The sequence below is a fragment of the Pogona vitticeps genome, chromosome 2 (assembly GCF_051106095.1).
Source record: "Pogona vitticeps strain Pit_001003342236 chromosome 2, PviZW2.1, whole genome shotgun sequence".
NCBI classification, from domain to species: domain Eukaryota; kingdom Metazoa; phylum Chordata; class Lepidosauria; order Squamata; family Agamidae; genus Pogona; species Pogona vitticeps.
In genome coordinates, this window is record NC_135784.1 from 91,590,155 (window position 1) to 91,615,951 (window position 25,797).

At 39.5% G+C, this 25,797-nt stretch overlaps 2 protein-coding genes across 5 annotated transcripts in view; one reads left to right on the forward strand and one right to left on the reverse strand.

Moving 5' to 3' along the window:
* MFAP3 (microfibril associated protein 3) lies at positions 1–14,546 on the reverse strand. 3 transcript variants are annotated; one of them, XM_020796964.3, is made up of 3 exons: positions 14,455–14,546; positions 6,391–6,833; positions 1–5,592 (listed from the first exon to the last, which is right to left on the reverse strand). In XM_020796964.3, the coding sequence occupies exons 2-3, from the start codon at positions 6,671–6,673 to the stop codon at positions 4,835–4,837; spliced, it is 1,041 nt and encodes a 346-aa protein (XP_020652623.2). In that variant the 5' UTR covers positions 6,674–6,833; positions 14,455–14,546; the 3' UTR covers positions 1–4,834. The 3 variants fall into 3 exon arrangements, with proteins under 3 accessions (XP_020652623.2, XP_020652621.2, XP_078241741.1); XM_020796962.3 differs by lacking the exon at positions 14,455–14,546 and adding an exon at positions 14,210–14,347; XM_078385615.1 differs by lacking the exon at positions 14,455–14,546 and adding an exon at positions 13,106–14,264.
* FAM114A2 (family with sequence similarity 114 member A2) overlaps positions 14,369–25,797 on the forward strand; it is a 26,145-nt gene continuing 14,716 nt past the window's right edge. Inside the window, exons 1-4 of one of the 2 annotated variants that reach the window (XM_072990033.2) lie at positions 14,369–14,744; positions 22,698–22,906; positions 24,925–25,024; positions 25,459–25,554. In XM_072990033.2, the coding sequence (XP_072846134.2) occupies positions 14,369–14,744; positions 22,698–22,906; positions 24,925–25,024; positions 25,459–25,554 (781 nt within the window). Of the gene's footprint in view, positions 14,745–16,342; positions 16,406–22,697; positions 22,907–24,924; positions 25,025–25,458; positions 25,555–25,797 lie in introns of those variants that run through there. The other variant, XM_078385614.1, reaches the window with a different exon arrangement.

The following is a 25,797-nucleotide window of genomic DNA, read 5'->3' on the forward strand; positions in this document are numbered from 1 at the left end:
TGATAATAATAATGATTTTATTCTGGAAAAAAGCACCATCTTATTTTTATATGAAGTATGAAATCCAATGCTGCTACGGAAAACTGATATTGCAACCTGAACGATACAAATAGCGTCATTTCAGACAGTATTTCAGTTAAAGCAGATTTTTGTGCTACTTACAGCAAGGACAAAGAGAACAAGTCAAGAAAGTCATGATGTACAACAGACATTAGTTGAAAATGAATAGATAACTTTTATACCCTGTGGGTCCACAGACCTTCTACAAAGGAACATCTCCAATGATTGACAGAAAGATGACAGCATTACAAGCTGTCACCTATTTTTATTGACATGTATCATTCAAGCTGCAAACACTACCAGGCTTTTTGATATGAATGACTATTCTGACATCAATATTTCATAAAGACATTTTAGAAAAGAATCCACACTACACAAATACCATGATTTGAGTTTTGAATTTTTTTTTACCTACTCCTTGAAAACATGTTGCAAGTCTCAGTCTTGCTTTTGTTGCAACGACTAGAGACAAGCTAGAGCCTATTCTCTTGCAATGAACAGAAACCTATCTTTCCACGTCACAAATGCAAATTAGGGTGTCTATATGCAACATACCACAATTCATTTCCTGCAAACAAGTATATGCAGGGTCCACTACCTCTGCAGAAAGCATGCTACCAGAAACCAGACAGCACTGCCCCTTGCTTTCAGAGCTTATTCTTGGTACAACTTTCCTTCATTATATTATGTTTAATCATATAGTATGACCACATAATTTCCAAAGGACACAACAGCATACTTCAATTAACATATTTTTTTCACACAGCAAACAAAGTAGTTAAAACAATGTACTTCATTGCCTTGTTCAGGTCCCAGACACAGCTCCACTATCACTTCATTATCTGAAAACCAGCTAGCTACTCATTTACAGAAATATCATGCAGTGCTATCATGTATCTCTTGGATTGGAAACACCATAAACGAAACATGGATTTTGTAGTTGTGCCTCAGTATTTTACATAGAATACCATGTTTTGCAGAGACAAAGAAAATCTGATCTGCTTTGGCCTTGAGATCCATGCAGCAATCAGAACAGTCACTGTTGCTATGTCAAGCATCACAATGTGAACAGGCCTGCAGCATTTATTGCCGTAAGGTGTGAACTAAGGATGTGCATTGAAGGGATTCAATATTTTCAAACTTTTGCTTCCAGCATTAGAAGAGCTGATGCCTTTGGAACATTCTGAGCACGACCTTCTCTCTATGCAAAACAGCCGAGTGTGTGATTAAATATTCAAGTAATGAACTCAACAGGGTTAGAGATACATTTGCTGTGCAAAATTAAGATGATAGTATTCAGCGCAATGCAAGAGCCACACTCTTGAATGTTCTGCTTAAGCATTTCTTCATCTGGCAGACGCACAGGTCATTATCAGAAGGCGGCTTCTGAAATTAATTGGCTTACTCTTAAGATCCAGAATCTGGGCTGAATATATTTACCACCAAGCCTGCCAGATAACTTTCCATAACTTAGTGCTGTCAGATTAGTTTATGCAAGTGGACCTGTTAAGCATTAGTGCATAGCTTCTATCTTTAGGGTGGATATAAGATGTGCAATAAACTTTTTAAAGCCCATAGGTATGGAAGCTGTAAAGATGTGCAGAGAATAAAAGAGCTCTTTCCTAACCTGGGGACTATATATGTTGTTTGCAAAGTACAGTATTATGCTAGCAAGCCATTAAATAAGAATGGCTTTACCTGAACTGTTAAAAGGTAAAGGTTTTCCTTGACATTTAGTCCAGTCGTGTCCAACTCTAGGGGGCAGTGCTCATCCTCGTTTCCAAGCCACAGAGGCAGCATTTGTCCGAAGACAATTTCAGTGATCATGTGGCCAGCGGGAATAGACACGGAACACTGTTACCTTCCCACCGTGGTGGTACCTATTTATCTACTTGCATTTGCACACTTTCGAACTGCTAGGTTGGCAGGAGCTGGGACAAGCAATGGGAGCTCACTCCGTTGCGTGGATTTGATCTTACGACTGCTGGTCTTCCGACCTTGCAGCACAGAGGCTTCTGTGGTTTAGTGAAGGCCATTTTCTCTGAGGACTCTAGGGGACAGCAGTAAGATGTCAGAAAACAGGCTACTAGAGTTCTAGGGTAAGATCTACTGTTCCTGCAATGATGTCTTGATGCCTAGAGGATTTACAGGAATATAACATGTCTGGGGCAATGCTAGCAATCCTTGTGTGAAGAGTTCTTAAGCAATATGTAATCTCTCTCTCTCTACCATCTTTGTTTTGCTTTAGACTTCTTAATGGAAAGAAATTCAAGCTCAATATTATCACTTCGTTGTCGTTTAGTCGTGTCCGACTCTTCGTGACCCCACTTAAATATTGCTTACTCAGATTATCTGTTACACACTGGGGGGGGGCTACTGCAAAAGGACACAGTCTTTCAGATATTATTACTGTTATTGTCTGTTGTTCTCTTCTACTGTCACAAATGTAGTATTAGATCCTCTTGAAAATGATGGTTATTTTCCTTCAGCAACTGCTAGTTCAAGGTTCTTGTTGGCAAGTTTTTACAGCACTGGCCATATATAGTTTAAACTGAATGATAAGCCAATCACAAAAAAATACCTTTAAAGGGGAAAAATAGCACCAGGATGAAAGCAGTATCTGCTTTGACTTCCTGTGTTTCTTGGGAATAATGAACAGCCAGTAAAGACACACTCATGTCATAGAATTAGGCTTACAGTGTCCCGGTCTTTGACCAAGTGAAAGGAAAAGGTTCCTGGACTAAGCAGACAGATAGCTACATTCTGCTAGGAAGGAAGGAAAGAAAGAAACCATGTGTTAATTTTATCGTCTACTAGTTATTCCATCATTTTCCAATTTCACATAAGTTAGTGTAAATAATAATACAGGGGAACAGCTACCAGACACAGTTACTCTTCCCCTATTATGATTACTAACAGATGCAGCTACATAGGGACAGACCTGCACACTGCTGCGTACTAATTACATGCCGATTAAACACACAACCATACTGAAAGATTCTTGTGCACATCTTCTGCATATGGATTAGCAACTCTGGTCCTAGACCAACAGTGAGCAAAGCACTACCCTCGAGATATTTCTGGACCACAACTCCTATCAGCCCTTGCCTGAATAGCCAATGGTGAAGAATGCTGGGAACTGGAGTTCAATATCTGGAGGGCCAAACTTTGGCCACTCCTGCCCTAGACAGGAGTTTTTTCCCCTCACTTATTAATATTGTTAGAAACAAACTGCTTGAGAAAGCAAACTTTTCTCTTTCTTTCTTTTTAATGTGTGAGGTCACAGTGAATTCTTCAGGAGCAGAACTGTTAAACTGCTCTTGTGGTTGTCATGCAAGATTCCTGATGGCACCAGAGTACTTGGACTTTGGCAGGTCAACACTGTAATTCAAGAGAAAACAGAAGACTTGTAATACTAGTATTTTAATCCTTTGTCTGAAATGCAGAGAAAAAGAACTTCTTGAACTGCTTAGCAATTGGTAGCCTACTGTATTTAAATGACTAAATAACCAGCCATCAGCTGAAGCAAACATTTCAGATGTTAAACTTTGGACCCGTGATTCTAGTTCAAGTATTGCTTTTGAGTACAACAAGATGAAACTGATTATTTCTAGTTATTTCATAACTTACTAACATACATTTTAAAATGCCACCATCCCTTAACATTATTGTAGCCTCTATTACAACATACCATGTTTGTTAGTGTATAAGATGCCCCCATGTATAAGACACCCCCACCACTTTTCTAACCCAAAATTAAGAAATCTAAGGAGGGCTTAGCAAGTGGAGAGGGAAAGCAGGGATCAAAGTGCTGAAAGCAGGGATCAAAGCACTTAGCATGTGAAGGGGGAAAGAGGGATCAAAGTGCTGCGCAATCACTTTGATCCCTACTTTGCACCTCCAATTTCTGCCAAGAAAGTGGAGGCAAGAAAGTAGAGGGGAAAGCAGGGATCAAAGCGCTGAAAGAACTTTGATCCCTGCCATTCCCTTCCACTTTCTTGCCTCCAATTTCTTGCCAAGAAAGTGGAGGGGGAAAGCAGGTATCAAAACAATCATGCAGCACTTTGATCTCTCTTTCTCCCTCCACTCGCTAAGCAGTCTTCGAAAGTGAAGGGGGAAAAGCAGGGATCAAAGCACCACATGATCGCTTTGATCCATGTTTTCCCTTTTCTTGCTAAGCTCCAAGAAAGGGGAAGAAAGGGGAAAACAGGGATCAAAGCGATCGTGCAGCGCTTTGATCCCTTTCCCCCTTCCTTACTTCCATGTATAAGACAACCCTCAATTTTTAGTCTAAAGATTTTAGACAAAACTATCATCTTATATACATAAAAATACAGTAACATGCATCTTACAAGCTCAAAGACACCATCACACAGTATGGACTTGTCACTTAGGACATTCAGGAATTTCAGTTTCCTTGTAATCATGACAAATATCATTCAAGTCGGTGTATTCTTTCTCTGTTGTTACAACAGCTGGAAATCACTAACAACCAAAGGAGTATTCTTTTACAGAGTAAAATATTCCTAATGGTATTTGTCATAAAATTCTTGTGAAGAATTTTAAAACAGTTGCATCTAACATGATTTTTGACCCTTAAAAGATACATGAGAGAAGGAAAGTCTACATTTGTTTTGGCACATTACATCATCTAGAGCAATTTAAAAATGAAACAGGAGTTTGTGTCTTTGTGACTACGGTTGTCATTTTGCTGTTCCGATTCTCTTGAAGATTTCACAAAGTTAGATGCGGCTTTTATTCTGCCTTTGCTCCTCTACTTAGATTCAGCACATGTATCATCCTCTGAAGGCACAGAGGGGACGCTATCATGGGACATGGTGTCAATGCTCTGCACTTCTGACTGAAGGTGGACAGAGACCTCAACAGCTATTTCTTTGCCGTGGTCATTCACAGAGCCATCATCCGAATCTCCAGCTGGCGAATTGCTGCGCTTGATTTCTGGGTTTAAGGGATAGAGCCCTGCTTGAGTACCTATGGCCTGGCTTGCTTTCACACCATCTCCCACTTCATCAGGGTCATCCATGTGGACTGCTTCAAATATCTCTTCCATAAAGGCCCTGCAGTTAAGGATTAGCGGTGGAAGAGGAATACTTCTGGCAAGCTCTTCAATGTATCGAGCAAATTCCATGGTCTTAAACTGGGTGACCTTGGCCAGCTCTAGTGTTTTAGCGGAAGTAATGATGGGAATGCGTTTGGCAATTTCAAAGGCCTTCTGCAATTTCTCAGCCCCTTCTGTTCTGAAGAACTCATTTATGGCCTTCTCTGTCTTGCGGAGATGGCTGCTCATCATGCACAGGCGGGTTATATTTAAGATCATAATGATTGTAAAGGCAACCAGGCAGACAATCATGTAGTAAATGCCCATGTCCCCAGACGTGGAGACAACCCTGAGAGTAACTGAGTAATAAAAGGTGCCATTTCCATTCATAGCTACACATGTGTATCGCCCCCGGTCATCAAAGGTTACATGAGTGATATTCAGAGCACTCTCAGAAGTCAACCATCTTCCATCTAAAGAACAGAATACAAAAGAGACTTCAATGTCACTGTTTCAGATTTTACTATGCCTTTACTACACAACCAGTGGGCATAAGAGATAAAGGCTGTTTTTCTGGTAGCTCCTTCTTTATTGGCCTCCTTAGCAGGTTGTAAAGGACCTTTAAAGAGCTTTTTATTCCAATAAGTTTTTAACTGTTACTGATGAACTACAGTTTTAAAGCTTGTATCTTGTATCTGCCAGACTGGACTGGGAAATTTTAAATGTTGCTGTCTTTAATTTAATGTAATTCATTTGTTTATCATAAATTACTCTTGGGGGAATATTTACCTGGAATATCTGCTAGCTCAATGTAAATAATTCATTTTCTTGTATTAAACCTAAATCTGAGCTTGCTGAAGCAAACACGGGCTCATGGAAAAATTCATGCAACCAGCACATGAGATTTAAGTATCAAGTGTCCTTAAAAGTATGTCAATGAACACGAACAGTCTACTGCAACAGGATTATGCAAAACTGATTAGACTGCCACTTTTTTAAACAGCAGCATGTGTTACTACAGCTTCTTGCACTAATGAATGGATAAATAGGATTCCCCACTGAGATACAATGCTCAGGATGAAATCACAATTCGTATACTAATTTAAAATATTGTGTATACTACATTTTGATGGGGATATTTTTGAACAGAGGGATAGCATATCTACTTTTCTAACTGTGGCTCTGATAAAGCACAATACAAATATAGCACCAGTCCTCACTATCCAGTGGGCCAGCTATGTTGTAGTGGTAGTCAAACATGTCTCTCTTACCTGCTCCCTCTTGTGCCAGCCGATGCCCTTTTGAGTTGTACCAAAGGATGGAGTCATGTTGGCTGATGTTCAGCTTACATTCAAGGAAAGCACAGTTGCCCTCCTTCACAATGACATCTTGAGGTACTGCTGATTTTGTCAAGGTTTGTAAGACAGGTATAAGTGACTTTTTCAGAGGCAGGGTCCTTGACCCAGATGCAATTGTCAAGTTGGAGGCCACATCTTCAAGAGCCCAAATGCTCGTATTGAAAAACAGAATCAACAGGTAGCAACAGAGCTTCATGGAAGCTTAGAACAAAGTGATTTTCTCATTCAATTTCAGATGATGTGAACTGTTGAAAAGGAAACCAATTGCATTACGCTGGCCACCACCAAAGAAGGTCTTCATAGAATCATCAAAAAGAGGACTTGAAAGACTTTTTAAATCAAACGAATGGAAAAAACTGAAACAGGAAAAAAAATCAATATTATTAAAAATACAAAAATTATGGTTTTCAAACTAAAACACCAGATTTCAGGATGAAATGGCATAAAACGGTATTTCTCTGGACTTGGAACAAACTTAAACAAACAGCTATCAGAGCCAGTGTAATGTTGTAAAGGGGAAATAAAATACAAATACTTTGTGTTTCTTGCACTGCACAAAGTGGAAGATTTGCTGACTCTCTCTTCCTTCTGCAGCCACATCTCACATTGAGGTTCCTCTAGCTCTTTCATGACCTGTCCAGGGGGTAGTGGGGGAAATAGGAATTGACAAAAATCAGTCCCCTCCCTTCAGTGACCCTACCCTGCAAGTATAGGAATGTTGCACAGGAACCCTGGACCTAAGTCACAGTGCTGGAAGGAAAAACAGCAGCACAAATCATTTCTTTCCTGACTTCTCTAACACAAATGAACCTATGAATTTGTCTCTATGTGCTTATGTTTTTTGCAACAGGTCCAAGCCATGCCAGATTTAACTAAGGACAGATGAGGATTGGTAGCTTTGTGGGTAGTGTAGATAAGGCTATGCTGAAAGCAGTAACTTGGGAACAAGGAAACCTGCCCAGGGGGAGAGGTCTTCTAAGTGAAATTATTAAAACAAGTGTTTGTTCACTACTGGGTTATAATTTTAAAAGGCAGACTAATTAAGCATTTGAAACAAGTGAAAAAAATTAAAAAGAATTATCTCAGAGGGGGGGGGATATCTGTTCCTGTGGTTCTTCCCCTTAGCACAACAATACACCCACAACAATACACACTAATCACCCATCTACAGAAAAAGACAAAAGCTTATCTCACAGCCATAAATACTGGCACTCCCAAGCCAACTACACCAGAGCACAGGTTGCTGTGCTCTGAAGATGCCGGCCACAGAGACTGGCAAAACATCAGGAAGAACAACCTTCAGAACATGGCCAAAGAGCCCGAAAAACCCAGAACAACCATTAGATCCCGGCTGTGAAAGCCTTCGCAAATATTTTGGATTTGTTTGTTTTTTTATTTTTTTATTTTTTGCAGTTCCAGTGTGGGACTTGCTGTGTTTATTTTCAATTTTTTTTTTGTTTTTTTTCCCCTTCGGCCAGAACGGATTAATCGGTTTTCAATGCATTCCTATGGGAAATGGAGCTTCTACTTATGAATATTTCAACTAATGAACATCTTCTGGGACGGATGAAGTTCGTAAGTAGATGTTATACTGTATTCAAATATACACCCAATTTATTTGCACGTATAAAACTGCACTTCCAAACATTTTCAGCCACAATGTGACAGACTAAGCTCTTAATGCATTTATATCTTTCTGCAGTTTGGTTCCTTCTGACCCAATCCCATTTCTGCATTTCCCTCAGCAGCTCTGAATATGAAATACTGCTCTTCATGTTGCTATTATACAAAAAGTTTCATCTACAAAGCCTCTTAAAACTCCTTGTCACATTCCCGCCTGTCCCTTGGTTGTTTCCCCAATCCTAGGGCACAAACTATGTGTCATTTCGCTGCCACAAGTTGATAACATCAACATTCTTTATTATTAATCACCAAGGTCCAGGAAATGTGTCATTTTAAAACCAAGCAGAAATTGTTTATTGTTACAAGAAATGAAAGTTCTGTGTTATTAACCTTCAACTAAACAAGTTTCCTTTCTATTCTCTGCCGTATTCCCAAACTCTCTCTCAGTTCCAAACTTCAAATCTAAAACTCCCCATCTCCAATCCCTAGTCTAACTCTCTCCTCCCCCTGCAGAGACTCTTATATCTCGTGACTCCGCCTCTCCAGCACTCTCATTGGTCCATGCAGATAGCACATTAATATTCATGACCTGGGCGGATGCCACACTCCTAATGAACTATTTCTTTCCTGAAATGCATATGAGCCAACTACATTAAAATACTTTTATTTCAAAGCAAACAAACAAACAAACAAACAAACAAAAACAAAAAACCTTCCTACTATGATTTAAATAAATAACCTTTCAATAATAGTCATATTTCCAACCATTTTTTACCTTTCTGGATCCTGCACTTTTTCTAAAGCATCTTGAACTTTAAAAACAGAATGGCAGATACAAAACAAACAATTTTTATAAATATCTTGGAAACACAATTGAAATCAATACGACTTGTAAGATTATACTAGAAGTTTCCTATGGTAAATAAAATATATGTATACCCACTAACATTGTAGCATTTCCCCAAGAATGTTACATAAGAGCCTTTAAACATTATGGTCCTAATTATGAGTGAAAAGCTTGTCCTAAGAACATAAAAAGAGCCATACTGGTATTGCTAGGGAAGTACATTTGCCCTTAGTCTGGCATACTGATTTTCCATCCAATGGGAACAAAAGTTGAAACATTCTTTTGTTGCTGTCATGTTTTGTTAAAAGCAAAGAACACAAGAAACCACACACTCTTTTTTCTGTCATGTTAGCTAGAATAGCTTGAGATTTGGCAGCTTGTCTGCCATGGCTTCATTGTGTCCTATACAGTAGTTTTGTTCTGCCGGTATACCAACCAAACAGGGTGGATAAAAATCAACAATATTTAAAAATCAAATTGGTTTAAATCATGATTTATATCACAAATTAAATGTAAAAAAAATCAAGTTTTTATTTTTAAATCATCAAAAAATCTAATTTTTTATATTTAAATCATGGTTTACGTAATGAATTAAATCAGTTCAATTTTAAAAATCAATCTGATGTGATTTAAATCAATTTGAAATCCACCTTGCAACTAGCAACTTCACTTCCAACTATATTTAAAATTTTACATATTGTCTGAAATCTTGTAGTGCAGTTACATGAAAGGCATAAATTTTCACATTTCAAGTTAAGAAATCTCCGTGAGCATTATTCGTTACAGAACTTAGCATGCAAGCTCATGTCCACAGAGATGTCTTAATTTGCAGCAAAGTGCATCTAAAAGTTACGTCTTTTGATTAACTGAACAACAGGATTTCAGCCATTGTTTTTCTTCATTTCTCTCGCCTATCAGCTATAAAACTACTTATTAAACCATCTCTCTCATAAATCCAATTCTCTGTACTTTCTCTCCTGTAGCATTTTATAATATTTACCTTACCCTCTGGATACTGACCAAGCCTCTTTTTTTTGCCTTTTCCTCACATAAACCCTTAAACATATTTTCTCTCACTCTGCCATCTATATGATGCCATCTTCTCTTATTTTAGGCCAAAGTGTATAAACATTTACTGTAACTCAGGGTGGATTAGATTTAAATCAAGTGAATTTAAATCACTAGCAGGGTGGATAAAATCAATATTTAAAAAATATTTTTTAAATCCCATTTTTAAAAATTAAAATCAGATTTTTAAAATTTACATCATTTTTAAAAAAGCATTATTTTTGGTCCACCCTGCTAGTGATTTAAATCATTTTGATTTAAATCAAATCCACCCTGCTAGTAAGATTTCTTTTCTGCATCACTCACAAAGCCCTTCTACTTCTCTTGCCTCATTTTTATCAAGATTATGACTCTGTAGTCAGGTATCAGTCAAACTTAATTTACATGCTGCACCTATTTTAGCTGCTTTTAAAAATGATAATAGTAATACCGCTCATTAAAATGCAATACCTGTTTAGATGGGAGAATCTTGTAACTCTTTTCTTATGAAATTAATTCATGCAACTTTATTTATTGCATTTCTAGGAGGTCACAAACATCTAACTGCTCCTCACAACTGGAAAACATCTGGGTTTGCTGTCTTTCAAAAACCTGGGATTATTACAGACAACAATTGTATATTCTCTGAAGAATATATTATATCATACATCTTGCCATCAAAGCTTTTTATGCTTGATCTATAAAACCGTTTATTCGTGGCGCAGTGGTTAAAACGCTGTACTGCAGCTAAAAACCGTGCTCACGACCTGGGGTTCAAATCCCAGGTAGCCGGCTCAAGGTTGACTCAGCCTTCCATCCTTCCGAGGTCGGTAAAATGAGTACCCAGCTTGCTGGGGGGGCAATGTGTAGCCTGTATAATTAAAAATTGTAAACCGCCCGGAGAGTGCTTGTAGCGCTATGGGGCGGTATATAAGTCCAATAAATAAATAAATAAATAAATAAATAAATAAATAAATAAATAAATAAATAAATAAATAAATAAATAAATAATTTTTTATAGAAAAATTGCAAACATCTACTATTGAGCTTTTGGGAGGAAAGAATTAGGGTTATTATATTAGTTTCACAACAACTATTTAAAACAGCAACCCACAAAACACAAGGAGGATACAATTACATCATGTCCTATATTCACAAATAGAGATCAGCATGAAATTAATCACGAACCAAAAAATCCAGTGAACTGGGTTGGTTCATGGTTTGTTTCATGACCCAATTCTTGGATTCCGTTTTGCTGAAGCAAAACAAAACACTGAACTTTTTTCTCTTCGCCATTTCACTTGATTTGGGATGGCTGTCCCCTTCCCACTGGCCCTGTTGCCTCTGCCTACCAGCTTTTGCCACCTCCGCCGGGACAGGTGCTATCCTCAGAGGCAGCAGGCCTGGCTTCCCTGCCAGGAGCTGGCTGTTCTCTCTGAACATGTGCCTGTAGCGGCAGCAGAGACGGCAGGAGCAGGTGCCCCACCCTGGGCACAAACAGGAAAAAGGAACTCTAAACCAGTTCACTTTTGGGGGGTTCATGCCCATCTCCACCACAAACCACCAGTTTTCTGGCTCATCAGTATCTCTATTCACAAACACTAAAGTCATGGACATCACACAGTAACTGCTATGACTGACACCGACTCAACACATTTAATTTTCACCATACAATGCATCTTGCATATGATCATGCACACAATCTGGAGTGCATGTATGCAGAAGCAGAACATGTCCTGCTCATAGTGCTCTTAATGCTTATTAACATCATTGTATGCAATATTATGCAATTTTATGCAGTGCAAAATCATCACAACTATCAGAGTAAAAGAGCACTTACACAAGATTTCACAGTCTCATCAATGTTTTTGTAAACAATATTACTGCATAAGGAGATTAGGAAGCAAAATCCAAGCATAGAGCATATGAGTGTCTGGTCTTGAGATAGCAGAAGGTAAGTATTTTCTATATTAATTGAATGGTGACATTTGATTGAATGTTGTTTTTCGACTGTAAATACTTTCACTTCTTTATCTCCAGCAGACACAAATTTCAAGAGCTTGTGTTTAACTCAAATACAGGAAACTTGCTTGACACAAATTTCCTGCCACTGAAGAAATCTGCTCCTAATGTGCCAATGAACAGCAAAATAGCTGTTTGCATGGGAGGAGACTGTATGTATATGGAAATATACAAACCAGGATACAAACCATATATCCTGCTAACTGCCATATCTTTAATCATTTCAAATATTTATTTTTACTATGCATCATATTCTGAAAATACAGAATATTGTCTACCCCTTTGAGCTCCCAATTCTGTGAATAATATGCATGCCTTAGTTCACTGCACAGCACTGAATGAGAAGGGGGCAAACACATTATTTAAAAATGGGAAACAGGGAACATATGTTCTTGGGATTTAATTTTTCAGAAGGTATAATATCAGGTTTCCAAACTACTTTGTAAACTTAGGACAGATTCTTGGGAGGCACTCCCAAAAGTCTTGACAGTAGGATCACACCCAATTTGTTCTCCTTATCTTTGTTCATACAGTATTTTAACTTGTCAAAACATTTTAGATATAAATAAAGAGAACCAGGATGCTGATCAGTTGATGTCACAGTAAGCCTATCGTTGTGATGCTCAAGGTAATCTTCCTTGGAAATTCCTTTCTTTCACGAAACTAGGAAGTCGTCATTCTACAACCTGAACTATCATCCTCCACTGCTATTTTTATTTCAAAAATGCCTCTGACCACCACATGGTGAGGGAATCAAAATTTGTGGACTCTTAGTACAATGCAAGCTTCTCTGCATTGTGGCTCATGCTTTGGTAACTGAAAGTCAAGCATAACACGATGCCCGTTTCAAGCATCAGAAAGAGAATCATTGGCGTAATATTAAATTGACCTGACATCAAAACGAAAAAAGCTTTATCAAACAGGGTTGCATGTGCAGCACCACTGTCTCTTTGTGGCACCAGGCATTTAAAATAAGATTCAGAATACCTTAAAACACGTGGTATATTTAACAGATTTAAACTGAAGAGATTTCATTGGTTTGATAAATCATACAAGTTCCACAAACAAAGGTCTACATACTGTACTTACTTGTTTTATTTGTTTTATCTGAATGGTGGACCAAAAAATGGAGGATCAAAAGGATTCCCAAAACAATTTATGACTGGCACTCAAAATGTGCTGTTAAACATGCATGCACATAATTTTTTCAGTTGCATACAGCACAAATAAATTAAATGTGCAATGATTATAGCTGCTAATTTTAATTTTTTTTCAAGAACTGACCTTACTCTTCAAGACAGAAACACATGTATGTGAAAAACACTTAGTTGCATGCCCCTACACCATGGCTGAAGTTTTGTTTAAAACAAGTGTTTAATATTCTCCTAATTTTGTATTCCTTCCACATGCACCAGGAAAAACATGAAGCCAGGAGAGGAAAAAGATAGAATGTCATTTGCATATTGTTTTGCTTTTCTCAAGAAACTCCAAAAGATGAGCATATAAAGGACTATTTACGGCAGATGGCGATTGCTGCCAATGCTAGACCTGTCCAAGCAGGCATGTTAATATTACAACTTGGGAAAAAGAAAAGGGGCAAGCTTTACGGGTGTCTGGCCCAAAGCTCTCTCATTCCTAATAAGGAGTAAATTCATTCCAAAGACTCCAAGAGAAGAAATTTGAGGGTAGTGCTTCTTCATCTTTTCTAGGTAAAGGGCCCCTTTGAAAATCCGAGTAATTCTATGGACCCCTTCCTAAGAGTGGAACAATATCTTAATAACATTATTTTACCTTTTTGAAAGATTTTTCAAAGACTATACTTCAAGTACTAGAAAAGGAAGGAGTCAAAATGTTTTCAAAACAAGAAATTCTAGTCATTCCACCCTGAACGAGCAGGTTTTAACCTCAGCCACGGGCAGATGCGACCAAGCTCTGCTCCAACCCAACGAAATATCAGAACCTCTTCCTTATCTTGCAAAACATGTCGATTTAGAAGAGAAAACAAACATGTCAGGCAAAACCCAAAGTTGGGTAGGTGGGTAGATAAATTATAGATAGACAGAAAGACAGACAAAAACGCTGTGGCACCTTAAAGACTTTGCTGCCCCCCTACCCTCCCGGCCGCGCTGAGGCGCACAAGCAACGAGCCCACGGGCCCCCTTCCACATCCCACGGTCCAGTAAATCCCGCCACCTTGCTTGTGGGACCTCTAAGGTCACTCTCGGCTGAGCGAAAAAACAGGCCCTTCTTCCACAACCGATCGTCTTGCAGGAAACAGCTTCAACGAGTACCCGTGACGTCAAAATCGTGCGCCGTGACTTCACTCTCCCCTTTCAAAAGGTCAAACCGCTGATGATTAATCGTGACTCCATTATGCCCACAACACAACGGAGATCTTCCTTCTTGGGTCCCCAACACAGAAAGGAGGAGATCCACACCTGCTATTTTTTTTTTCCTGGCATAAACCACCACTTCAGCCGGCCCTCTGTTTCTTTACTGCGCAGGCGCAATTCTCAAATGGAGGCGGGGAAACGAGGCGATGACGCAAGTTCCGCTACCTGCAGGATTCTTCGGTGTGGAAGCCGTTCTTTCCCCTCGTCTCTACGGTGTGGAGGAACGATCGCCGAATGCTTTCTCTGCGCGCATGTTGACGCCTTGCTGAGACGTGGCCGTGACTCCCCTTGGCGGAAAGCAGAAGAAGGAGGCTCGGCCGGAGCCTGCCCTGTAGGTAAGGAGAAGTCGGCCCCTGGCTCTCTCAGTCTCTCCTCCCCCCTTCCCGGTGTTTGCATGGTCTACGATTCAGGCCTTTCCCCCCCAATCCCATCAGAGCTCTGGCAGAACCGATCCTGGGCGCCTCTTGTTCCCAGGAAAGAGAGCTTCACGGCGGCCCACTTGCAGCCAGAGCTGTTTTGGCCTGCAGCCTCTATTCAACCGAGCCAGTGGGGGCACGCCCGTCGGGGCAAGTGGGACGGCTTATCCGAGGTAGAAAGCTCTCTCTCTCTCTCTCTCTGTGTGTGTGTGTGTGTGTGTGTGTGTGTGTGTGTGTGTGTGTGTGTGTGTGTGTGTGTGTGTGTGTGTGTGTGTGTGTGTGTGTGTGTGTGTGTGTGTGTGTGTGTGTGTGTGTGTGTGTGTGTGTGTGTGTAAAAGTTGCAACTAGAGTTGTATAGTCGTTTAGTCCTGTCCAGCTCTTCGTGACCCCATGGACCAGAGCACGCCAGGCCCTCCTGTCTTCCACTGCCTCCCGGGAGTCTAGTCAAATTCATGTTGGTTGCTTCGATGACACTGTCCAACCATCTCATCCTCTGTCGTCCCCTTCTCCTCTTGCTTTCACATTTTCCCAACATCAGGGTCTTTTCCAAGGAGTCTTTTCTTCTCATGAGATGGCCAAAGTACTGGAGCCTCAGCTTCAGGATCTGTCCTTCCAGTGAGCACTCAGGGTTGATTTCCTACAAAATGGATAGGTTTGTTCTCCTTGCAGTCCAGGGGACTCTCAAGAGTCTCTTCCACCACCACAACTAGAGTAGACCCACTTGAATCAATGGAACATATGGAAGAGTTGACTCAGTACATACATCCCCATTGATTCATTAGGACTACTCTTCTGCAATTTACTGTGCTAAGCAGGAATCCAGGTGCCTGCCACTCCAGTGTTCTGAATTAAGATTGTTGCCTGCCTTCTTTCTCATACTCACGGCTTGTACTTCTGAATAAACTATACTAGTGTTCATATATAGTCCTTATTGCAAGCATCTTTAAAATTCATATATGAATATAGTTTTCCAAAGCAGCTAACTTCCCCTACCCCACAATTCCATTTGTTTTTTGCACTTGTCTTCTGTATATTCTCTGAGCAGAGACTTTGTCTTTCCAGCTTAGTTCATTCTAATAAAAGTGGGTTTTTTTTTACTCCATTCTATTGTTCACCCAGAAAGGTTCTGAAAGTATCTCACAGCAAATATTGGCTATAAGACATGCAGAAGGAGAAGGAGTTGAGAGGAAGAAGAAAAATATCAAACAGGAGCACTAGATCTTGATATAAAGTTCAGCAGGTTATACAGCTGGATTTAATCATAAAAAAGAGTTGCTCCCCCTCTGTCTCCCTTAGATCACTGGTTCTTAACCTTGGGTTACTCAGGGGTTTTGGACTGCAACTCCCAGAAGCCTTCACCACCAACTGTGCTGGCTGGGGTTTCTGGGAGTTGCAGTTCAAAAACATCCGAGTAACAAAGGTTAAGAACCACTGCCTTAGATGACCAGTAGTTGGAGGGAGAAAGGTTTTCAGCTGCATCTCCATCCAGGTTTATACTTCTCTATTTGACAGTGTCAAAGCAGTGTAGAGGAGAAGAGAAGACTCCTTGGGAAAGACCTTGATGTTGGGAAGGTGTGAAGGTAAGAGGAGAAGGGGATGACAGAGGATGAGATGGTTGGACTGTCATCGAAGCAACCAACATGAATCTGACACAACTCCGGGAGGCAGTGGAAGATAGGAGGGCCTTGCATGCGCTGGTCCATGGGGTCATGAAGAGTCAGACACGACTAAACGACGATTTGACAGTGTGTTCTCTTCGGTGGATAGCACCCACTGATGTCATTTTATAATGTGTAACACTAATGGTTGGCTGAAAGGTCAATATGATAATGTATATCACACCAGATGTGTGTAAGAAGAATTGAAATTTGACAAATCGGATACTTGAATCATAGAATCATAGAAAAGTGAAGTTGGAAGGGGCCTACAAGGCCATCAAGTCCAACCCCCTGCTCAGTGCAGGAATACAATCAAAGTATATCTGCCAGGTGATTAGCTAAGTTTTTCTTGAATGCCTCCAGTGTTGGGACACTCACCAACTCCCCATTGTTGTGTGCCCTGCACTCTGGGATGATCAAGAACAGATCTTGCTCCTCCTCTGTATGACAGCCTTTCAAATATTTGCAATTTGTCACGCCACGTATAACTAATTATATTTTTAGCTGTATTTATCTTTCAAACATTTTGTAGGCAGCCTTGAGTCCTCTTAATAGAGAGAAATGGGGGATATAAATTAAAGGAACGAATAGGATTTCTGGAAGGAAAGATGAACCAAGCTGAAGGATACTTGAGGGGCATCCATTTAATTTGGCATCCTTAGCATGGTTTGGTGGTTAGAGTGTTCAGACCTGGACTTGGGAGGTCTAGATCATAGGTCGAGAAACAGGGGCAAATTACCCCAAATTGGGTAAAAGTGAAAATCCTGGGGGTAATGAGCAGAGTGATTAAAGTGGTAGGGAAAGCCCCCCCCCTTCTGCGTTGGCTGTCTCTAGCACGCATGTCATTGCTAGCACCACTCTGGCAGCCACTAATGATGATTAAATCCTGTGCGAGCTAGCAAAAATTTAATGCAACTTGCTAGGCACGTTGGACACCTTACTACTCCCTATACCACACCAGCAAAAAATAGTGCACATCTTTATCAAATTTGGTGCATCCTGCTAGTTCGGTACATCCTGTGTAGATTCCATAATAGTTTTAATTCGAATAATGTATGATTTCCTTCCTTTCGAATCAAGGGGGTAATGTCAGCGTAAAAAAGTTCCCTGACCCCTGGTCTAGATTCAGATCCCATCTGAATTGTAAAACTCATTGGATGACTTTGAGCCTGTCATCCTCTCTCTGCCTGTCCTGCCTCACAGGGCTATTATGGGGATGAAATGAGAAATACAAAAATGATGTCGGCTGCCCTGAATTCTGATGAGTATGATAGGATAGAGATGTAAGTAATGACTTACTCTAAACTAATCTCTATATGCAAAGGATGCTGTGAGGTCAAAAATGTACAAAAGATTGTGTGAATAATATTAGCATATCAAAATAGCAGCTACTTATGATTCCTTTTTCCTACTTAAAAATATATTTGCCCTGAAACAGAAACTTATTTCTGGATCAGCTTAGAAAAGTGCTGTGATACAGTATATCAAAGTTATTTGAGACTTCCATTCTCTTTGAGATGCAAGGTTTTTCTGGATTAAAATTGTGGGACACCTCATTCTTACACCAAAGACGACGTAAACATAGTGTCTTGGTCAGTTCTTAGAATAACTGACATTGCATTCTTTGCAATGTCAGTACATCCCAGTTAACATTGCTTATCAGTGTCTTGCCGTCCACTTTGCTTTGATGATGGTTGGGTGGTGCTGAGGATCCTGGCATTCTGCAGTGCTTATGTGTAATTGATGTGGGAGAAAGGACTTATTAGGCTTCTTTGGTGTGATTTTGTCACTGCTCTCAGACTGAGTAGGAAAAGAAGAATGAAACATGCAGAGGGTCTCAATTTCTTCAAGACTGTAGGCTAATAAATGTATTATTTAAACATTTATTTATTTATTTATTTATCTATTTATCTATTTATCTATCTATCTATCTATTTATTTATTTAATCTAGACTGAAGTCTACTCTGGGTGGCTAACTACAATACATAAAAGTAAAAGCAATTTAAAATAAAAACAACAGTATTAATATCATTCAAGGCGGCAAAAAATAGATTAGGTAACAGGAGGGAAGGCCTGCCTAAAGTGCCAGGTCTTAAGTTTGCTCTTAAAAACACCCAGCGCGGGATCCTGGCAGATTTCTAAGGGTAGACTGTTCCAGAGGTGAGAGGCCACCGCTGAGAAGGCCGGGTTTCTTGTTCTTTCTGTCCGGCCCTCCCTTCTTTCTATTAGGCCCCTCAGCTACCCCTCCTGGCTAGAACAAGTGATTTGGGTAGATCTAGGTGGGAAGAGGCGTTGCACTAGATACTTATGCTCTTAAAATTAAATATACTTATACAGTACTCTTAAAAATACTTATACTCTTTTTCTTCTCTTGTTCAAGACTGCTAAGAAAAAGAATGAAAATAAAGTCAGAATGAACCACAATAAATAACAAGATTAAAATAAAGTAAAGCCCATGGAAAACAGCAAGGAGGAAGTGGATAGGTCAATTCCCAGTACATGGGACCCTCGACTTACAGACGGCTCGACTTACAGACTTTTCGAGTTACAGACTTCTCTGGCTGCAAAATTTAGATTCGACTTGCAGCCAGAGAACCGACTTGCAGACCAGAAAAAAAAACAAAATGGAATAAAAATAGAATAAAAACCACTGGTTATGGGATTAATCGGTTTTCAGTGCATTGTAGGTCAATGGAGATTCGACTTACAGACTTTTCGACTTGCAGCCACCATTCCAATACGGATTAATTCCTTAAGTAGAGGGTCCACTGTATATTCTCTGTAAGGATGTCCAGAGTTTGGATATGGCAAAAGATAAGGCGTTGTCCCAACCAACCGTAGACTAGGAACTGACAAGAACACTTCTGTAAATGATCCAAATAATTGACAGTGGTCCAATAATGTTGTAACTTGGGCATATGTCACCATGGACGCACCAGAAATGGGTGTTCCTGGTGCAGCAGCCTAAAGTGGGCACACACATTTGTGCCACTGCTGTACATGTATGCCCAGTGTCAGATTTGAATGCAGAAGATGCATACAAGATGGCTTTACTTTTCATGATATTTTTCAGCTTTCACCACATAGACTTTAGGAATTTTAGCTATATGGATGATGTAATCGGTGGTATTGAGTACTTCTCTGTAATGGAAAGATAGACTAAAATGGTAATAAATAAAAATAAAATATTGTGTAAGTTTTCTTTGAGGTTGTTTGTTATTGTGATTAAAAACACATCTGCTGCAACTGCATAATTTATGGTGGAATGTTATTCCTTATTGTTTTTAAGCTGGGTTTAGAAGTATCGTTAAATTATTAATATTAGAATATATGCAGAATATTGTAAAGGTTATATTAAAATTGCTTTTAATGTTTTAATTTACTGGCTGATATCCTGTTCCCATAAGTTATGAGGATGATGACATCAGCATGGATGATTTCTTTCAGAAAAAAAGCATTTTAAGTTTCTCTCCTTGAAGGTCCTGAGGTTTCTGTGGAATCTCTTTCATTGTATAGGCCAAGGGATGGGGGGGGGATATTTAATTAGCAAAAAATAGCCTCCACAAGTACAACAGTGGCCGGTTTTGGTTGTTAAAGACTTTCCTCTCCTGTCCTATGACCCCAAACAGCTTCTGGACAGTGAAATTGATTCCACAAGGAGCCACAGGACCTTCAGGGAACAACAATTAAACATGTTTTCTTTCCAAAAATTTTCCACATTTCCTGCTGATATAACTTCTACAACAGGATTTCAATCATTGTGGGTTTTTTCATATTTTTTAATTGTTTGTGAGACATTTTGGATCCTTATAATAAGAGAAAGGAAGCATAGATCTAAAATAAATTATAGAATCATAGAATAACTGGGTTGGAAAGGGCCTATAAAAGCCATTGAATCCAACACCCTGCTCAATGCAGGAATCCAAATCAAAGCAGATCAGACAGATGGTTGTTCATTTTTTTTCTTGAATGCCTCCGACATTTCTATATAAATAAATAAAATTATTGATACACTTTTTCTTCATCTAATTGTTTTACAGTCAGTTTCAAACCACTCTAATTATTAACATGTGTATACAGTGGACCCTCTACTTACTGAATTAATCCATATTGGAACGGTGGCTGCAGGTCGAAAAGTCTGTAGGTCGAGTCTCCATTGACCTACAATGGATTGAAAACCCATTAATCCCCTAACCGGCCGTTTCTGTTCCATTTTTGTTCCATTTTTGTTTTTTTCTGGTCTGTAGGTCGATTCTCCGGCTGCAAGTCGAACCTAAATTTTGCAGCCAGAGAAGTCTGTAACTTGAAAAGTCTGTAAGTCGAGGGTCCACTGTACACTAAATGTAAGCTATATGTCTGTTATCTGCCCCCTCCCTGACATGCTAGTTGGATGTGGACATGAGTCTGTCTTGATACTGTAATTAAAATAATGTGTAGGTTCTAAAATGCCTAATGTTTAAGCCTCCAAGTGCATTTACAACAAATACATTTACAATTTACAGCAAACCCCATTTTGCTTGAAAGCGTAGGCTGCCGTACTTCGCAGAAATAAGAGTGAAAGGTATTGATCTCAGAGGTTTGCTTTTGAGTTGAATGTCTTGCACCAAGGGCCATAACATATAGCATTGTTGTTCAGATGGTTTAAGTGATCCAGTGCAAGTTACAGGCTATAGAATCTGAAAATGATTGCTAAGGGTGATGATGGGAGTTTTCAGCAAAAAAAAAAAAAAAGAGTAAACTGTAAATTTTCTACTGCAAATAAACAGAGTTCTGATTTAGTATAGGTGTTTGTTTAGCTGGGTGGCCATTTGTGGTAAGTGGATTGGCTAGCTGTGCATGGTGGGTCCAAAGGGCCCGGCTTCCTATGGTGGAGAGGAATACAAACAGTCCATCTCTAGTGGAGGCAGATTTGAAAAAAAATGCATTTATTTATTTATTTATTCAGGACATTTATAATCTGCCCTATATCCTAAGAGCATAGAGTGAAGTACAACAATAAAAACACTAAAATAATTCAGTATTTTAAAACTATTTAAAACACATTTAAAACATTAGAAACTACATACAGATGAAAAACAATGAAGAAGCTTCTTCAGCCTGTTAAAGCCATGATCCTTTATCCTTTAAGGCAGGACATAGATGTCAAGTTCAAAGGCAATGTTATATGAAAACTAGTTTTATTGCACCATTTGTTCTTATTTTAAAACATGTCAGGTCAAAAGCTTTACATTATTTATATTTTAAAAACACTATCATATCCATGTTTACTCACAATTGCCCATTTAAATTGTGCTGATTGATTGATTTTACAAAAAAAAGTGTTTCTAAGAGTAAAAAAGGCTATGGAAAAATACGTAATTAGTGGAAAAGGGCCAATTTGGGGGGGGGGGGACCCTCTGATTTAACTGTGAGTAGCATAAAGAGATGCCCATAGAGGGCCTTCCTTTCTTTTAGTCTAGTTTTTTTTTGAACAAAACTAAAGATGTTAACGAGAAGTATTGGCAGAGAAGGAGAGGCAGAGTTTACAGTTCATTTCCCTGTGCAGAGTACTCACTGCAGCAACTGTACTGCAAAATTTTTATTGGCAGTATAATATAGTCTGTGCATGGTTACTGTAGTGGTTACTGAGGTGAAAAAGGACTGCTGATACTTGCAAATAAAGGTGTGCAAATTCAGAGAAGGTCAACAAGGATGATCAGGGGACTGGAAACTAAGCCCAGTGAGGAGAGACTGAAAGAGCTGGGCACCTTTAGCCTTGAGAAAAGAGGACTGAGGAGAAATATGGGAGCACTCTTTAAATACTTGAAAGGAGGAGGGCAGGATCTGTGCGTCTAGAGTGCAGGATCCCTGGCTGTGGAGCTGGAGGTTGAAAGTTCAATTCCCCACTCTGCCTCCTTGACATGGGCTGGACTTAATGATCCATAGGGTCCCTTCCAGCTCTGCAGTTCTAAGATGATGGTACATCAGGGCATAATAATGTTTCAAGTTACAGGAAGATGACTTTTGGTTGAATATCAGGAAAAACCTCCCAGTTTTATCTCCATGTAAGTGGAGCAGTAGCAGTTTCCTAATATTCAAAGGCTCACTGAAAAAAATTCTACCTTTGGTCCAGTTGTTTCCAGAAAAACCTCATTGTTCTGACCTAATTCATAAGACATTTGTGCATCGTGTGAAATTTTCCTAAATTGTAACAAAAATCATTTATACACTTAGGGTATGGTGTGGTCATGTCCCAAAAGGAGAACGAACCTTTGAGAGAAGATTCTTGTGAGCCTGTTGAAAATGATGAGAAGGCAGAGAAGGCTGAGCCTACTGAGCCTGATGGTGTGGAAGCCGAGCCTGTGTCTATGACACGGAAAAGACCTGAAGCTAAATCTTCTGAGAATGCTTCTTCACCAGAGCCCCCGAGCCCCCGAGAAAAGGTATCTGCGTCAAACATTCTATTGGTGGGTTTTCGCTTCCTGTATAATGTTGATTTTCTTTATATTCTATGATCATTACAAGTCTAGGAAGATGAGAAACCAACTTTGAATTTGGTGATATGGAACTATAAGAAGCAAATACTTATTTTAGGGGTGTTCTGTGTATGACGTTGTAGATGGCACCACTAATAGAATGCTGGTCATTCTTATAGAAAAGTGTTTAATGGCTAATTGATACATTTAATTTTCCCCCACAATTTGTCATGCTTTTGACTTTTCTACATGCAAATGAGATACAAGTGGTGAAGAGCAGGGTTGCAAGGTTTGATCGTTTCTGTCATGCAAGAAAACCGAGAAAGCTAGCCTTAGTGGAATTGTAAGTCTGTAAGGGTTATTATAAATGGTTTACTTTGAGGCATTTGAACTCATTGAAAAGAACAGTGGGGTCTCGACTTACGAACTTAATCCGTATTGGAAGGTGGTTCTTAGGTCAAAAAGTTCGTAGGTCGAATCTGCATTTCCCATAGAAATGCATTGAAAACCATTTAATCCATATCTGCTCTTTTCCGTCCATAGAAACTAATGGGAAGCTGCTATTTTGCCTTCTGCCACTAGAGGGGGATATTTTTTCTTTTTTCCCCCTTAGGTTCAGGAAACGAGGAGGAAGGCAGGGAACAGTTTGCAAAGCACTTTAGAAATCTCTTTTTTTGAATGAAGCCAATTTTAAATCATGTTTTAAAGCATGTTGTGCTGATTTTTTCAGCACAAAGACACACAGGCAGGCTTTTTAGGTGCTGAGGAAGCCTCCCCAAGCCTCTTCAGAGCCAGCCAGTCAGCTGATAGGCGGGGAGAGGAGGGTGCAGGAGGGGGGGGAAGCACAAAATGGCTGCCAGGCTCCCTTCTGGGTGTCGTCTCTTAGCTTTTTCCTGCTGTTTGGGGGCTACCAAGGCCTGGTAAGTGACTTTCTTTTATTTATTTTTAAGTTTCTGACCCTTTTTTCCCCTCCAGAAGCCTCTAAGGGGAGGGAGGGGGCACTTTTTTTCCTGTTCGTAACTCGAGGGACGTTCGTATGTCGAGTCCTTATTTCCCCTATAGAGCGGGTTCATAAGTTGAATTGTTCGTAAGTAGGGTCGTTCGTAAGTCGAGACCCCACTATACTGCAAAGGCTGGTGTTTGTTCCTTCCTTTGATGTTTGACTACATGTGTTTGTACATGAAATATTAGTCTTGTCTTCCAGAGAAAAACCATAACAACGATTGTACGGTTTTGTTTGCCACCAGTTCTGTACATTTTTAAAAATTATTTTATTAGATTTATACCCCGCCCATCTAGACAGATAGTCTGGACGGCATAACAAAATTTAAAAACAATAAAACCAATAACATGTAAAAATCCAAGATGTAAAAATATAGATAATAAAATACAGCAGGAGGGAAAGCCTGCCTAAATAGCCATGTCTAAAGACACCCAGAGAGGGAGCCAAGCAGATCTCTAAGGGCAAGTTGTTCCAGAGTCGAGGCCACTGCCGAGAAGGCCCGGTTCCTCGTTCTTTCCTTCTGGGCCTCCCTTGGCGTTAGGCCGCTCAATCGCCCCGCCTGGCTAGGATGAGTGTCTCTGGTAGATGTAGAAAACGTTTTATCCAACCTAGAACCTTGACATACAACAGGTTATTGCTTTATCGTTTATATTTCTAACATTTCCCAAGTAAACAGGGTATTATTTAATTTTTTTAACTTGTATTCAGCATTTGCATCCAAACATTTAAGGCAGCAACCATCAAGCATACATAATGTGGCAGTATGAACAGGAATACAGTACTGTATTTCTAATCCTCCTAGAATGTTTTGTGATAATCTAGATTAAGACTGCCATAAAAAATTCTTGGAGGATTAAAAACACAGTATTTCTGTTTTCTTTATAGTTTTTCCTGGCTAGGAGTCAGTTTCAGTAAATAAGGGCATTGAATTTCAAAGTTACAGTCATGAGATTGGTCACCTACTTTTCTTTTCCACTTAAAGGACACTACTTTCTCAGATGGATCACGAACAGGATGGGAATACTGGGGGAACTGGGGAAAATCCTTGCTTTCCACTGCTTCGGCTACAGTGGCTACAGTAGGTAAGGCTTATGAAAATGTGAGGATGTACTCTGGATCTTGAAATTAAAATCAAATGGTCTTGACTCAGGATTGCTTCTTCTCTGTTTTTTATTTTTTTTTTAGCTAACCATAGTAAATACAAAGTGTTTTGTTGAAAATACAGAAGAAAAATAAGCAGAGATAGTGTCACTATCAGAGATAGTGTCACATGTAGAGTGTATACGAATTCTTACCAAATCTTTCTCTCAAAATGTATGGGACAAAAGAGGTTATCACAAGAATTTTAATTTAAGCTTATAGCTCGATCAAATCGTGCCTTGTAGGGTGTTGTTGTTTTTTTCCAAGTGCAGCATACTGACCAGAACAGTTCTATCTTATTGACTGACCTTTGCTTCTTTGGTGAACTAATTTCTTTTCTCCTTAGGAATAAACTAATATTCTCTGTTTTATCTAGGTTATGGAATCTCAAACGTCATTGAAAAGGCAGAGACATCCCTTGGGATCCCTAGCCCTACTGAATTTTCTTCTGAGGCCAAAGATTCTGCAGAAGGTCAGATCTTATTAAACCTATTTTATTAACAATAAAATCTGCTGGAAGGTTGCCACCTGTGTTACTATGGATGATGGTGCTATTACGTATTTCTCACTTGTGGAATCCTGTCACACACTGCTAGAGAAACGAGCCATCTCACTGACATTGCTTAATTTGTGAGCTGTAAGGCCCTCCAAAATGTTGCTGCTGCCCTCTTCTCCTGCCAGGCTCTCCCAAGAAGAATGACAACTCCAAGCTAAT